The sequence below is a fragment of the Peromyscus eremicus genome, chromosome 5 (assembly GCF_949786415.1).
Source record: "Peromyscus eremicus chromosome 5, PerEre_H2_v1, whole genome shotgun sequence".
NCBI lineage: Eukaryota > Metazoa > Chordata > Mammalia > Rodentia > Cricetidae > Peromyscus > Peromyscus eremicus.
This window is the reverse complement of record NC_081420.1, coordinates 66,266,560-66,282,360: the sequence shown is the minus strand read 5'-3', so window position 1 is coordinate 66,282,360 and position 15,801 is coordinate 66,266,560. Positions and strand designations below refer to the sequence as shown.

Genomic DNA, 15,801 nt, shown 5'->3' with positions numbered 1-15,801 from the left:
ATACAGATTTTTAATATTTTTTCCTCAATGTTGAGGATTGGACTTGGAGCCTTCTTCACGCTAAACAAACAAGCTCTCTACTGTGGAGCCTCAAGCCCAGGGGCACAGGTATACAGAAAGGTTCAATCTCCATTCTACACCAACAAAACAGTACTTTCTTAGTGAAGGGTACAGAGCTGAGGAAGAGGAGAAGCTATCAGGAAAACCAAGTATCAAGGAGGAGGGGTGTTTTTAATCATTATTAATATTTTTGCAGGCTCTGTGCAAAGTGTTTCACAAGCAGTACTCTATACTAACATCACCACAACCTTATTTCATGGGAAAAAAAAGAAATTGTTGTTTCAAGCAGTATGGCCGAGATTTGAACCTAGATCTCACTTTGGCACTGTTCTTAATGACTCAATTGATGAGCCCAAAATAACCTTAGTAATTAGCATCCTGTGACCATGACCTTTATCTTCAGTCCAAAAAAAGAAACAATGTTGTAACTGTGCTGTGTCTTGAGTAATGAGTCTCAAAAAGAGATACAAAGTCTCACCTGCAAAGCGAGAAGGTGGCAGAACAGTTGGGAGTGGCCACAGTTCACAGACACATTTACCTAAGACTCTGGTCTCCTCAGCCTTCAACAGTGAAGCCATCTTTCCCAGACTTTGCAAAGCATCACAGCACCATGGGCCAATTCCTCTGTCTCTAAAAACAGACCTGTCAGTAGATGATAGATGCTCAAATAAGAAAACTACATGGTCCACTCTCAGTTTTCCCCAGCAACATTTCTAGTTCAGTGATTTATGAAAAAGAACAAGAAAAGGAGGCAGGAGGAAGAGGAGGAGAAAGAGGAGGGAGAAGTAAACAAATCACCAGCAGAAATACAGTAGAAACCTAAATTGAGTCCTAGGAAACAGACACACCCCAATATTATTGAAAAATCTGAGCTTAAGGCATATAAATTATATTTAGCCTAAAGGGAGCCACTGTCAGCCCACCCCAAATTTAGACTCGGTTCATTTTTAGAGGGTATAGAACTGTCATCTTATTTTTATTATTATCACTCAATTTTGAAGACTAGAAACATTTTAGTAAAAAAAAAAAACCATGTATGCGAATATTGGTACACAGTTGCCACATTACACATAAGGAGACCAGAGAACAAATTTGGGGAATTGTTTCTCTTCTTCCATTTGTCTTTGAGGCCCAGCCTCACTTGTCTGTCACTCCAGGCTAGATGGCCCATGAATGCGAAGTCAGTTCTCCTGTCTCTGTCTCCCATCTTGCTGCATGAGGTCTGGGATTGCAGGTGCAGGCCACCATATCTGACCTTCTATATGTGGTTTGGGGTCTAACTCAGGTTATCAGGTTATGTGGCAAGTGCTTTTTACACTTAGTCACCACCCTGGCCCAGCTTAGCAACTCTAAGATTACTTAGGGTATGCTGTCTGGAACACATTTTGATTATCAACAAATCAATGATAAGGTGAAGGGGAGAAAAAGGGAACCCAAAAAGGTGCCCTCAGGAGTTACTACATCCTACTATCCTTAGGATGACCTCTGAGTGGCCAGGTCTCTGCTTCCAATCAGAAAACAGGAGTGATAAGCTTGCGAAGTACTCAGAATGTGTCCTGAAAGCTGGCTCCACTCAAGCCCCTCTGCATACCGATTCCAACTCCACTGGTATCAAAATCACTCTCATTTGAAGGTTATAGAGTACACAGCTCACATCTCAAATTTTAATTTAGCCAAGGCTTCTCTAACCTTGGACCAGAACCACAGTCATCCATCAGAGCTGTTCCAATTAAGTTAGCATAAATGATGGCTACATGTCCAAATCAGAACCTGGACATTAAAACACAAACACAGATAGTGTCTGGTACTTCTCGTTTGCAGCTTCTCCCCCAGGATGGCCTGTACAAAGGAGTGTTTGTTCAGTCTAGCTTGCTCTCCATAATTAGAAGGCTGAGGCTCTCTGTGCTTCCCTCCCAGGAAAAATAGCAAAGAACAGAAGTGTTAACCAACTTCGTCAAGAGCACACAGCTCTTGGGTAATAGGCCTGTGCTCTGTTCTCAAAGCCAGGTCCATATGACTTCTTTCGTCAGTGGCATTCAGAGTCTGGCCACAGCCAGCTGCTTTCAATGCCTGCAAGTTCTCAGTCAAGGTCTCAGGACTCTCTCAGACCCCTGGAGTCAGAGGTTCTGATGAAGCCAGTCATCTGTGCTCTCTATAGTGAAGTCCTTAGCTTTTCCTGGTGTACACTGAGTTCCCATACACAATAACCCAGAGTCTCTAGGCAAGCACAAAGACAGATGGAGAAGTCCACTTCATTTTGAAATCAAAGCAAAGTAGTTTTAAAAGATTATGTTTGGGTTGGGGCATGACAAAGAACTTTCACCAGTTGGTGAGTAAGAGGTAGGAGAGATACATAACTGAGTACCGTGAGTCACAATTATAACAAAACAACCTTTTCCCTTGTCAAGACCCATCATTAAACACTAAGAAAAACAGTAGGCACCATGTTCCAAAGGACAATGTTATTAAAGCTTGAGTTGTTTTCTATTTTAATAATACTCTAGGTTACCAGTAATGTTCCTTGTTCATGAATTCACCTACTGACATCCCATTTAAAGTGACCCCAGAAATAATGCAAACATATAAATCATCAGTAAGATTAAATGCACACACACACACACACACACACACACACAGCCTATTATATAACCTATGAGAGCTGAGTCATTGGATTCCTACCTGACTCTTTGTTACCTTATTGATTCGGGAACATCAACAATTCTTGCCTTGAACAGATGTGTGCTGACTTTTACAGGAGGACAGATAGACATCCTGCCATATCTTTTGGGCTTCCCAAGTTGTTTATTCACATCTACCACTGACAACAGGCCTTGATTCTTCCAGGTGAGCATGCTATAGCAGCTTGAAAGGCAGGATTTGTGTAGAAAGTAACAGAAGCTAATTGAAACCACCACATTAAAACTAGCCTTTATTATATTTCTATTCTCCTGTTTGCTTATGGTCTATAAATCACAAATGTATTATTAACATAAAAAAACCCACAAAACTGTTGCAGCTGATTTTTATCCCAAAAGGCACCTGTCAGCTTCAAATACAACAAATAAACATTCTTCTTAGAGAAATAATATTTTTGCAGTTGACTGGAATTCAGAATTTACCAACATTAACCATTACTGTGGTCCACCACTGTGTCAGAAACAAAATTAAACATTTCAATGCAAGATAGACTCACCTTTATATAATTCTAAAAAATTACAATATATAATCAGTAAGTTAAGATAAAAGACAGATTCTTTGCCTAAAATAAAAATACCAAATTTAGTGAACAGCATAGAGAACATGGAAGAAATGAGATATGACTGGATAAATTCATTTTGTAAGATATTGGAGAATCTCAATTTATATTCTAATATTCTGTTCATATACAGCTAAGAGCAAAAGAGAAAGCCAGCCTAGGATCAATCCAATGTTCTGCAGGAGAAACGTCATCCAGGGTCGTTGTGTTTGAACATGAGTCATTTCAGGCAGCTAAAAAAAGAACGAAAAACCAGAATAAGATCCAGAGATATTCAACTGCTGAGAAAAGCTTGGTGGGAAAGCATGAGTGACTGTTATTCAGAACTTAATAACCTTCAGAATTCCCCAAATAGTTACCAGAGTTGAGTACCTATTCCTGCCACAAGTTTGAAATATTAGCTAAATGGAGCCGCTTGCTGGTGGCTGGAAGGACTCTCGCATTGGCAGAAGTCTTAAAATGACACAGCTGTCAATGCAAGCCAACTTTTCCCCTGTCTTCAGAATGTGTTTAAATGTGAAATAAATAAGACATGAAAGGTACAATTTCTGATTGCTCCATTAGACTTATGAAACATCTAAATGCACTAGCTTTTGCAAAGCACTCGTGTTTATTGACTGTCAAAGAGAAGACCAAGGTCCCCATGACCTTTAGAACAAAGAAATCATTTCCTAGGATTGTATTTTATTCTTGAAGAGACAAGTGGAAATAACTTCATGTCTACCAAATGTCATGGCACCATTTGGGAAGAAAGCTGCATCCAGGCTTTTGTAGGAAGAGCCCAGTGTGGTTGGGGCTTGTATTAGTTCAAATTCTTCACCCTAACAGGGTCAGAGAGAATATTATGGCATGATTGTTTCCTTTGGAATACGTAGAGACTCAGGTCAGTGTGGCCTGGAGATCTAACTTAATGTTGGCATCACTGAGAACTACTGTTGGATGCTCGGCTGTCTCCTTGGCTTCTATTAGATGGTAGTTATTCTAGATGCCATGGTCACCTTGGTCCCTTGTGATGACACTCAGACATAGATAACTGTTTTTTTAGTACCATAGTAATTAATCTATATTCAGATTATATTAAAGTTTATGTGTATAGTGGACATTATTTATTCTTAAGAGCTTAAAAATGAATTTGTGGCAATATTCTTAAAGAATCAACAATACCAAATGAATTTGCCCAATATCTTTGAATGTCAATAATTTGAAGCAATTTTTGACAGTGAACTCCAAAGCTTGGAAACATAATTATATTTCAATTATATCACCTATGGTCATTTAATGGCTCATATTTTGAATAAACTTATCTGCAAATACTGAGCTAAGATTCCCTCTCTTCGGCCGGGCGGTGGTGGCGCACGCCTTTAATCCCAGCACTCGGGAGGCAGAGGCAGGCGGATCTCTGTGAGTTCGAGGCCAGCCTGGGCTACCAAGTGAGTCCCAGGAAAGGCGCAAAGCTACACAGAGAAACCCTGTCTCGAAAAACCAAAAAAAAAAAAAAAAAAAAAAAAGATTCCCTCTCTTCCTTAGTTTACAAATAAGGTGGTTGTCATTTAGTGGCTGTGGCTGAATTAGCAGCATGCTCCAGGCATAGTACCACGTGCCTGCAGTCCCAGCACTCGGGAGGTGGAGGAAGTAAAATCAGAAGTCATCTTCAACTCTATAGGAAGTTTGAGGCCAGCATGGGATACATGAGACTCTGTCTCAAAAACTAAGTCACAAAAATTTAAGCAGTTTTTAATTTCTTACTGTTCTCATTAACCTAAGCCTATAGACCTGCTGCTGACTTGGAGTGTCTAACAAATGGCAGAAAGGAATGTACCTGTCAGTAACAGCCACAGAACCTCTGCCAGTGAGAAGTTCATTGGTCTTGTATTCTATGCAGATGGCATCATGCTCAAGCAAACACCACAAATACTTCAAGCTCCAAGAACAACATTCACATAGAATATACTTTTAAAATGCTTATGCTACAAAATTTGATGCACGTTCTATTTACTTCACATATACCTCCATTTACAGATCCTTCCTTGTGTTTCCTCTGCATCCCTTACTCCTCATAATCCGGTGAAAGATAAAGTGCTTAGCTCCTTTCAGTTATGTGGAATCCTGTCTCTGGGAACATATAGCTTACCCACCACTCTACAGATGTAATACTAGATCCAGGGCAGAGCCAAGTAAGCTCATTCAGGAGTAAAAAGGCCAACTCTATATGAAATTCACCCTTGCCTGTTATGAAAATGCCTTCTTATGTCATCAGAAAAAAGGTGGGAAATAACAATGTTGAAAGGTGTTCCACTAGATGGAAAACCATCACTCCATATACAGGAAATAATAAAGATACAGGACAGAACCCAGGTTCTGCAGCATCTTTACCACAAAGATATCATAGCACTGGTTCCATGTTTCTAAGACATATAATGTGAATTAAAAATCTACAAAGACAGACTGCCTTATGCTGCAGATGTGAACAAACAATGAAAGTCATGTTTTTATAAGTTTTATGATATTTTAATCCCCAGATGGAAGTTTTAATTTTGATATGGGGGACCTGTCTGAATGTCTCCTGTCTACTGCTAAAATGACTTGATAACAAACAGCAGCAAATTTGCTTTTGAAACAACACTTGGCTCTTTTAGCAAGTCCATGGGTAGACACAGGAGTCACAGTGTATCTTGGACATGCATCAAAAACGCCAGAAAATCCTATAGAAAGTCTTTTTAAGATAAGAGAGACAAATATGAAATACCAAAGGTCAAGCCATGTCTGATCATCGCTTCTCAACTCTTAGAGTCCACTCAGAGTCTTCCCCATTTCAGTCAGTAACTTTTCTAAGAAATAATGGGAATTAATTTTCAAGGGCATATATTTCTCCCTGCTTTGAAAATTCGTAATAAGAATTGAAATGCACAACTCTTGCCACCCCAAGGCTTTCATTAAGAAAAGTCTCCTTGCAGTCTAGGGCAGTAGAATTGTAATATTGTATATTTTTCAATCTCTCTGTAGTCTATAACATAAAATAAGAGGAATTGAAACTATGGATAAGGTATATTATCATGAGGTATAGAGACAGGAATGCAATTTTAGTAAAAACATCTTGCTCAGAGACGCACTAAGAAAAATGTTCTTTATGGTTCTGCTAGAAAATTTGAAGCCTTCAAGTAGAAAAGCAACTTACCTCTTTTCACTACTGTGTTTATTAAGTTGCTTGACTCAAATCAACATCTTATACCCAAAGAACTTTAATTTTCTGGGGAAAACTCATCTTTACCTAGAACAGTTCTTTTTTCTATTGTCAATTTGGCTAAATTTAGAATCATCGTGAAAACATAACTCATGGCAGATCCATGAAGGTCTTTCAACAAAATTCTAACAGAGAAGCCTTAATGTGAGTGTAGCACTATCAATCCATGGTGTGGGACCCAGAACTGAATGAAAAGGAGAAAGTGAGCTGAGCACCAGCATTCATTTCTCTCTGCCTCATGACCACAGAAATAACGTGACCAGGTTCCTCATGTCCCTGCCACCGTGTCTTCTCCATATGATCAAAATGTATTGTAGGAAATTCCAAAAAGCTGGAAAATCTATAATAAGCTGATAAAGTTCTAGACTCCTCTAAAATTAAATCAAGCAAAAATAAGCAATTCAACTGGATATTTGACAAACATTAATATTGAAGAAGTATTAGTCTCCCAACAAAGACAATTCTAGAAATGAGTGCATTACTGCTAAGTTCTGCCACATTGTGATAGAAGAGCTAATACAGCACTCCCCAAAATATTCCATAACTGACCTGGAAACCTCCTTCCTGAGGACTAGCTCTCATAGTATCCAAAGATGCTATGCAAGCTACCAAGGGAGAAAAGAAATCAACAGTCCTACACAGCTGTAAAGTCCAACTACAACAACATGGTAAGATGTGCCCAGTGGGGCAATAATGGCATTTACATCTTGGGGTTAACCCACAGCTGTCTAATTGTACTTAAGTCTCATGCAATAGGAGGGAATTCATGTCTGGTATTATAAACTACCTATGTCTGGTGAAGTCATGAACCCGCTGCTGCCACTTTTCTAAACGCTTACAATTTCTAACTACATTTCCAAATACTTATTCTTATACCCAGAGATAAGAGTATCTCTCCCTCCTCATCATACAAACTTGTTTTTGCAACAGACAAAGGCTATCACAGAAATCTGCAACTGGTTAAGTGCAGAGAATAATAGACAGTTGTAAGTATCAACCCTAACTGATAAAAATACAATATTTACACTTAAGGGTCAGGGAACATCGTGGTGGAGGGGGCACGAAGACTGTAAGAGGCAGAGGACCATGTTGTTTATTGGGACATAATGTTATCTACAAATGACAGAAAAGCTTCAGAAATGAAATCTCAAGTATACGGTCACCGAAACAAGACCTTCACAATGACAACTCAACTGACAGGCCAATATGGATGGGAGAAGTCTCACAAGACCCCATTCCTAAATGAAGAGCTACAGGCAACTAATGGCTGCTGAGGAAAGAGAATCAGTCTTCCCAAAGGATGACAGATTATTCAATTCCTTGTGGTCAGCCATAAACACATATATATTTGAGCAACAAACATTAAGTGGACTCAACAGGATGTGTGAGTGTGTGTGTTTATATGTGCATTTACGTATATGTCTACAGTGAAAGTTAAAGAAAAATTCACGAATTTGAGGAGAAGACCTGGGAGGAGTTGGGTAAGGGAGTGAGAGAATTAGAAATTATGTAAATATAGCAATCATGTACGAAATTCTAAAAAATATATATAAAATTTTAAGAAAGTCCCATACAGTTGAGAAGGAAGGAACACTACCAAACCAGTTTTATGAATTTCTAAAATAATTAATAAATGATGGATGAAAAAAGAAACATATAGAGCATTTTCCTGATGAATGTAAATTCAAAGTTTTCAACAAAATACTTGCAAGTCAAATTTGACAACACATTAAAAAAAATCATATACCACAATCAAGTTAGCTTCATCCCAAGGATGAAAGAATGTTTCAACATATGCAAATCAATAAATGTAACACAGGCACATACATATATTTAGGTATAGAAATCACATGATTACCCCCAATGAATGAAAAAAAGACCTGTGACAAAGGTCAGTGTCCTTTCATGATAAAGCCCTAAAAATACTAGGAATACATGCTGGTTGGATTTTGGGGTTTGTTTGTTTTCTAATTTTATCAATTTGACACAAGCTAGATTCTCTAAAAGCATCTAGGAAGAGTGAGAAATTACCTCTACCAGATTGGCCCATCAGCAAGTCTTTCAGTTATTTTCTTGATTGATGATTGGTGTGGGAGGACCCAGCCTGCTGTGGGTAGTGCTACCCCTAAGCAGGTCCTGGGTTGTACAAGGAAGCAAACTGAGCAAGCCAGTAAGCAACATCCTTCCATGGTCTCTGCTTCTGTTTCTGCTTGAGTCCCTGTCCCGATTTCCCTTAAAGATAGACTATGAAATGGAAGTGTAATCCAAATAAATTCTTTCCTCCCTCAAGTTGGTTTTGGTCAATACTTTATCATAGCAATGAAAACTAGGATTGCATAAAAGAATAATATCTCAACATAATAATGCCTATATATGCTAAGTCTTTTCCAACATTATACTGGAAAAAATTAATATATTTAATTTAAAATCAGGAATGAGGTATCTACTTTCTAGTCATCCAATATAGTGTTTGAAGTTGTAGCTAGAGCTAAGAAATACAAAATGATGCAAACAGGAAAAGATGATATGGTAATATACTGAAAGATACTATAGTCTCTACCAGAAAACTCTTAGGTCTGATGAACACAGTAAAATAGCAAGATAGAAAATCTACATATAAAAATTAATAACTTTTCTAATAATAACAATTTTCTAACCAATAATAAACTGATGAGAAAGAAATCAGGGAAAGATTCTCATATACAATAACTTAAAATTTAAACCTTAAATAAGCCTAAACAAGGAGATAAAGGACCTGTACAATGAAAACTTTAAAAACAATGAAGACAGCCAGGCAGTAGTGGCACACACCTTTAATCCCAGCACTCATGAAGCAGAACCAGGCGGATCTCTATGAGTTCGAGGCCAGCCTGGGCTGCAGAGCGAGATCCAGGACAGGCACCAAAACTACACAGAGAAACCCTGTCTCAAAAAAACAAAAAAGAAGAAGAGGAGGAGGAGGAGGAGGAGGAGGAGGAGGAGGAGGAGGAGGAGGAGGAGGAGGAGGAGGAAGAGGAGGAGGAGGAAAGAAAGAAACTGAAGGAGATACCAAAACACTTCTCAAGCCTACAGATTGGGAGAACAAATATTGAAAACTGATCTAAGAACTTAATCCAACCTCTGTAAAATTTCCAATGACTTTTTTTCACAGAACCAGGAAAAAAAAGTTAAAATGCGTATGAAAATACAAATGACCACACAAATAGCCAGGTCAGTCTGAAGCAGAAAGAGCAGTGTTGGAGGTAACACAATATTTGATTACAAATTACACTGCAGACCTATATTTACAGAACAGTGTGTAAGTTAGCAGCAAAATAAAAACTTTATGAGAAATGAAATAGAAAAGAGGCCCCAGAAATATATTCACTTAATTTTCAACAAAGATGCTAAAAGCACACGTTGGGGGAAAAAGGTGGCCTCTTTAGCAAATGGTGCTAGGAAAACTGCATCCGCTGGAGAAGACTGAAACTAGGTTCCGATCTATCACTGTATAAAAAGAATCTATTCGAAATAGATTGAAGACCTGAATGTAGTTGCTAAGAGAACACACATCAGAACACAAATCTCACTAAAGACTTTCTGAAAAGGCTCCAATAACCCAGGAAATAATGGTAAGAATTGACAAGTAAAGCTGTGTAAAATCAAACAGCTTCTGCACAGCAAGGAAGCTAACTGTGGAAAAACAGGCAACAGAATGGGAAGAGTCATTGCCAACCACACGTGATGGGAACTTAGTCACTAGATTTGACAAAGAACTCAGTGGGTGAGAGTACTTGCTACATAAACAGGAACACTTATGTTTGAATTTCCAGCACCTACATTAAAACAAAACCAAGTGTGGCTGCACACCGCAACCTAACCCTGTGTGGGGTACAGTGGTGCTTGCTGGCTGCCAGCATAGTTGTAGGTTCAGCGAGAGACTTTGTCTCAAGAAAAGAATGTAGAGCAGGTATATGTACATGAATGCATAGACACACATAAAACTCAAAGGCAAGAAAAGAAAAAAAAGTAGGTCAAGTGAACATAATAAAAATGTATCCTTGTACCCACAGGGAAGTACAGCTCTCACTCTCATAGAAGAAAATTCATTTTGCAGCCGGTAGAGACTATTGAAGAAATCCACAGTTGGTGAAAACACAGAGAACAGATGGGGTGCCCAACCCCAACCAGTACATCTATAGGGCACCTCCTATTCCTAAGGGTCAGGGAACATCCTAGAAGAGATGTTCAGAGGCTGCAAGAGCCAGAGGAACAGGGCGATTGCTACAAGATTGTATCTTGTACATATGACAGGACATCTGCACCCATTAAATCTGAACAATCTGTTCCCTAAAAATGCCCTACAAAATGGATGGAGTTCAAGTGGGAACTTGAAGGAAAAACCGTGGTTGAACATTAATTACCATCTCACGTGCAGACTCATACTTAGCTAACTGTCTTATACAGTCTAGACTGCCTACCAAAGAAGTGGTACCACCCACAGTGGCCTGGGCCAGCCTACATCAATTAGCAATCCTTCACAGACATGCCCCTAGGGCAACCTGATCTACATAATTCCTCAGTTGAGATTCTGCTGTCAGTTGATTGTAGTCTGAGTCAAGTGGATAGCTAAAGATGACCAGGACCACTATTCATAGTAACATCAGTATCTATTGATTAAAATTATTTTTAAAAATGATATCTGGAAAGTGTGCACATGTGAGCATGTTCAGGCATTCACAGAATGGTTTAAAGGAGCAGCTAAGACATGTGGTGAGGGAGGAAATACCAACATCTCCAGGAGCTGGTTTCCTTACATTACAGAGTGAGTTTGATATGTTAGTATCTTATTAGAGAATGTCAAAAGTATATTTAACTGATTTATTGTCATTGTTTTACAGAAAGATCAGAAGTCTTTTGAAGTTGTTTGTAGAAAGGATTCATACTTCTTTCTTTAGTAAAGAACTAACTATCAATATCAAATAATATTAATTTTGTTTCTGAAATGGGCTCTGAATGCTGGGTACACTTTCTCAGTGAGTATCCAATACAATGCCATTGATATATACTGTTTAACATTTGTTGAAAACAAACGTGTACATAAAGGCTACTTTACATGCCTTTAAATTTTTCCTTTCTGTGAATGGACAACAGCCAATAGGATTACACTTACATATTGTCATACTTCTAGAAAATAATTTACTAGTTCTTTCGGATCAGAAAGGGCTTATTTATCAGACAACCTGGTGGTTATAGATACTGAATGAATTTCATTGTGTTTCTCTTAAGTAGAAAAAGTTAATGAAATAAAAAGTAAGGAAAGGATGGTAGGTTGGGAGATAAATCAGCTGGTAAAGTACTTACCACTCAAGCTTGAGGACCACAGCTCCATCCCTCTCCATCCCTTGCATTCAGATAAAAAGCATTATGTGCTGATACATGCTTATACTCCCAGCATTGTGAAATCAAAGGTAGGCAGATCCCTGGGGTTCCATAGCCAGCCAGCCTAGCCTATCAGAGAGCCCCAGGCTCCAGTGTGAGATTCTGCCTCAAAAAGTAAAGTGGCAAAGAACTATAGACAAAAGAAGTGCTTAGAGTAGGATAAAGTGTATCCCCAGGAAGAGGCCTCTAATTGGTCATCCAGTACCACGCCATCAGCCCTGAAATCATAGACAGACACGTAATACTAAATGGACTGAGCAGGTTGTGTGTGTGTGTGTGTGTGTGTGTGTGTGTGTGTGTGTGTGTGTGTGTATGCATAAGAATAACAGAAGAATCACACTCAAATTTCATCTCTGGCCTCTATATGAATATGCACACATATGTATACCTGTACAAAAGAACACACACACATATCCCCTAATACATACATGCACACACACAAACAAATAAAATAAAATAATGTTAAGGATACAATTAAATCAAAAGCCTAAAAATGGAGGATCCTGTTTAATTTTGCAGTCACATGATTAGAAGTGCAGCCTAGACATGTGTCTGCTTCGTATTCTTCTCATCAAATTCACTGTCTTGAAATGATGTAACAGTGACCGTAAGTATAACATTTGCTGAACTGTAGTCACCGTGAAGCAGCCTAGAAAACTACTGACAGTTCATTTACTGGCTGAGTTTAATAATGAAGTCTTCCCTTTTTACATTTTTCTCATGGGTTTTAAAGGTTCAAATTAAAAATATTCTGTCCCTTCCTTTCACACAGAAAATATTCCCTGCAAGCTGGAAAATGCTGCAGGAAAATCTGGCTGTGATGTCCCTGCTGAGAGGCATGTCCTTTCCCCGAGTAGGGTAGTAGTAAGGTAGTAAATTCCTCTAAACAATGCCCTTCATTGTGGCTTTTCTTCATCCAATATTACACGAGGCATACATTCAATGGAAAATTATCGATAGTCTTAAAAAGGACAAGCTATTGAAAAGGAACATTTTAAAAAATATGGGGTGAGGGAAGAGAAAATGATTCAGAAAACTGGTAGATTGATTGGTGGGTGGTATGTGCGTAGGGGGTTTGATAGGAAAGAACCTGGGCATATAGTCATTCCTCAGCCTCCAGGGGACACTTATTCCAGGAATTCCCTCCAATGCCAAAATTGGAAGATGCTCATGCCCCTGCATATAACTGATATACATCGTCCCCTATACTATAAATCAACTGTATAGAGAGCGGGTAGAGAAAGAACTGACACAGAGCAGATACCATATAAATAATTGTTATTCTGCACTGTTTGGAGAACAATGACAAGAGAAATGTCCTTGTCCAGTACAGATGGAATTCTCTCCTGGGATCTCTGGTCTGTGGTTAACTGAGTCCTGGATACTGAAACTACAGCTATGAAGAGCTGCCTGCATTCTTGAATGACATGCCTAGGATCTTCATGGAAATGGTACCTGAACTCTGCCTGGTTTTCCTTCCTTCTGCACTGCCACCTCAGTGAGTTTGAGCTCTCCCACATCCACTAGAGGTCTAGTAACATAGTGGACCCTGGGCAGTTGTCCAGTTCCCCCAATTCCAGGGACATCTCTAGTTACAGTGCAGTCGGAGTCCCTTGAGGTTTCTACTCACTTGTTGCTATAGAAACTGACTGCAGGATCTAAAACCTTAGGAAAAATGCCTGAAGGTTTGAGACTTTGCCTCAGCTCCAAAAATAAACTTTCCCTGGCATAACCATGTATGTCTTTAAAAATTAACTAATTTATGCATTATAGAATACATGATATTCACTAAAAAAAAATGAAGCCTCTCCATCCAAATTGCTGAAGAAGTTACTTTGAGGGTTCATTCCTCCTCACATCCAAGCGATTTATTAAATTGAGAGATGCTGAGTCTGAGAAATCAGTGCACTTTCAATTCTGAGAATTTTCTCAGAAGGGATTTTAGTTTTGCAGACAGAAAAAGATGCATTTACAAAGCTGTCTCCATTTCCAATTACATCTAAACATGAGTTGATACCGAGGGATGGATTAGTTTTCAATGGCTGCTATTAACCAATGACCACAAACGGGTGCCTTGAAACAATAAAAATGTACTATCTTAGAGTTCTGTAAGTCCCAATTTTAGCATGAGTCTTTTCAGGCTAAGACTCCTGTGCCATTAGGGCTGGACTCCTTTCTTAAGCTTCAGAGAAAAGTCAGTTTCCTTGTCTTTTCCATCTTCTGGACGAGAGAGTATCCATGTTCCCAGGCTCCTGGCCTCTTCCTCTGTCTTTAAAGCAAGCAATATTACGTGTCTATGACCTTCGTTTCATTGTTTTAGCTTTTTTTCCCCTGATAATAGCCAGATCAAGGCTTCCTATTTTCAAGGCTCATCTTCAAACGTTTAAACCTCAATGACATTTCCAAGTACCTTTTGGCATTAGTTAACACAGCCACAGGCACCTCCAAATTAGGAGGCATTATATGTATATAACTTTGATAGAATATTGTATGTATAAATATTATTTCTCATAAAATATTTGTGGCAAACACAAGACTTTGAAAAAGTCATCAAACCAATAAATCTAGTTATAATTAAGATTTAGAGCACATGCACTATGAAAATAGAGGGAAGGAATACTGGGGATGGTAAGGTATAAAGAGAAATGGGAAGAATATGGAGTATAGGAAGGTATTTAAAAGAAACTAATGATGTATAATGAAGCCATATGGAAACTCATTGCTTTATAAGGTAATTTTAAAATATTGTCTTAAAAAAGATTTTGCATGACAGTACCAGGCATAGATTGATAGTGCTGATCCCAGAAGCCATGGTTTATTAAATGAAAATCCCAGTGCCAGATATGGGATACTTCCCTGGGAGTGGTTGGCTAGGAAGCCCCTGTCCTCAAAAAATTTGTGTGGTTTATGGTTATTGTCATTAGTTGTCCACCAGAACTGGATGGTAACAGTCTATTTCTGAAGATAATACCCATCATGGCTGCAGAATAAAAGAATCCAGGCTAGAACTGAACTGGAAGGTTCCTCCCTGCTAGCTAGCCTCTGCTAGTGATGAACATTGCTATGTGGACACTTGGAAAAGAAGCGTTGGCAATGATCTTCCCCAAATTTAGCCCTTGCATGCTACAGTATCAGCTGCAAAACAAGGCTGCTTACTGGTGCAATAATGGCATGATGAGTATAGAGGAAACCAACTTATTTCTGAATAGATCTGAGGACTGCTCCATAGGAGTTCATGTCTAGTGCAGAAGACCTGGTCACAAAGGCTCATAGGTGGCAAGACTTATAAGCACTAGGAATGAATTCACTGCTGTAAGGGCATGTTGTCAAATGGCCTCTAAATATTTTGTCTATACCAATAGACTAGTGCAATCCTAGGCATAAAAAACCCACTTCTCTTCACAGCAAACTGGATCAAGACTGGAGAGATGGCTCAATGGTTAAGAGCACTGGCTGTTCTTACAGAGGACCTGGGTTCAACTCCTGGCATCCATGTGGCAGCTCACAATTGTCTGTAAGTCCAGTTCCAGGGGGTCCAATGACCCTTACACAGACACATATGCAAGCAAAACACCAATGTACATAAAAAAACAAAAATAAATCATTTTAAAAAGTTGTATTAAACAGGATCTAATGTAAAGATTCATGGCTGGTCAGGATACTGAGAACTGGTCACTGCTGAATACTCATGATTAAACAGGACACCCATATTCCCTCCCCAAGATTCAGGGAACATTAAGAAAGCGCAGAAAGAATAAAAGAGGGAGGGGCTATAAAATTCTGTCTTGTGGGCATGATATGGCTGTGGCACTCACAAACTCAC

The 15,801-nt window shown here is 38.9% G+C and overlaps 1 protein-coding gene across 4 annotated transcripts in view; it reads right to left on the bottom strand.

Annotated features, from left to right (window-relative positions):
- Positions 1 to 3,420: 3,420 nt before the first annotated feature.
- Positions 3,421 to 15,801, bottom strand: part of Slc39a12 (solute carrier family 39 member 12) — an 84,025-nt gene continuing 71,644 nt past the window's right edge. For all 4 annotated transcript variants that reach the window (XM_059262448.1, XM_059262449.1, XM_059262451.1 and 1 more), the window contains one exon: positions 3,421 to 3,549. In XM_059262448.1, coding sequence (XP_059118431.1) covers positions 3,421 to 3,549 — 129 coding nt within the window. The remainder of the gene's footprint in view (positions 3,550 to 15,801) is intronic.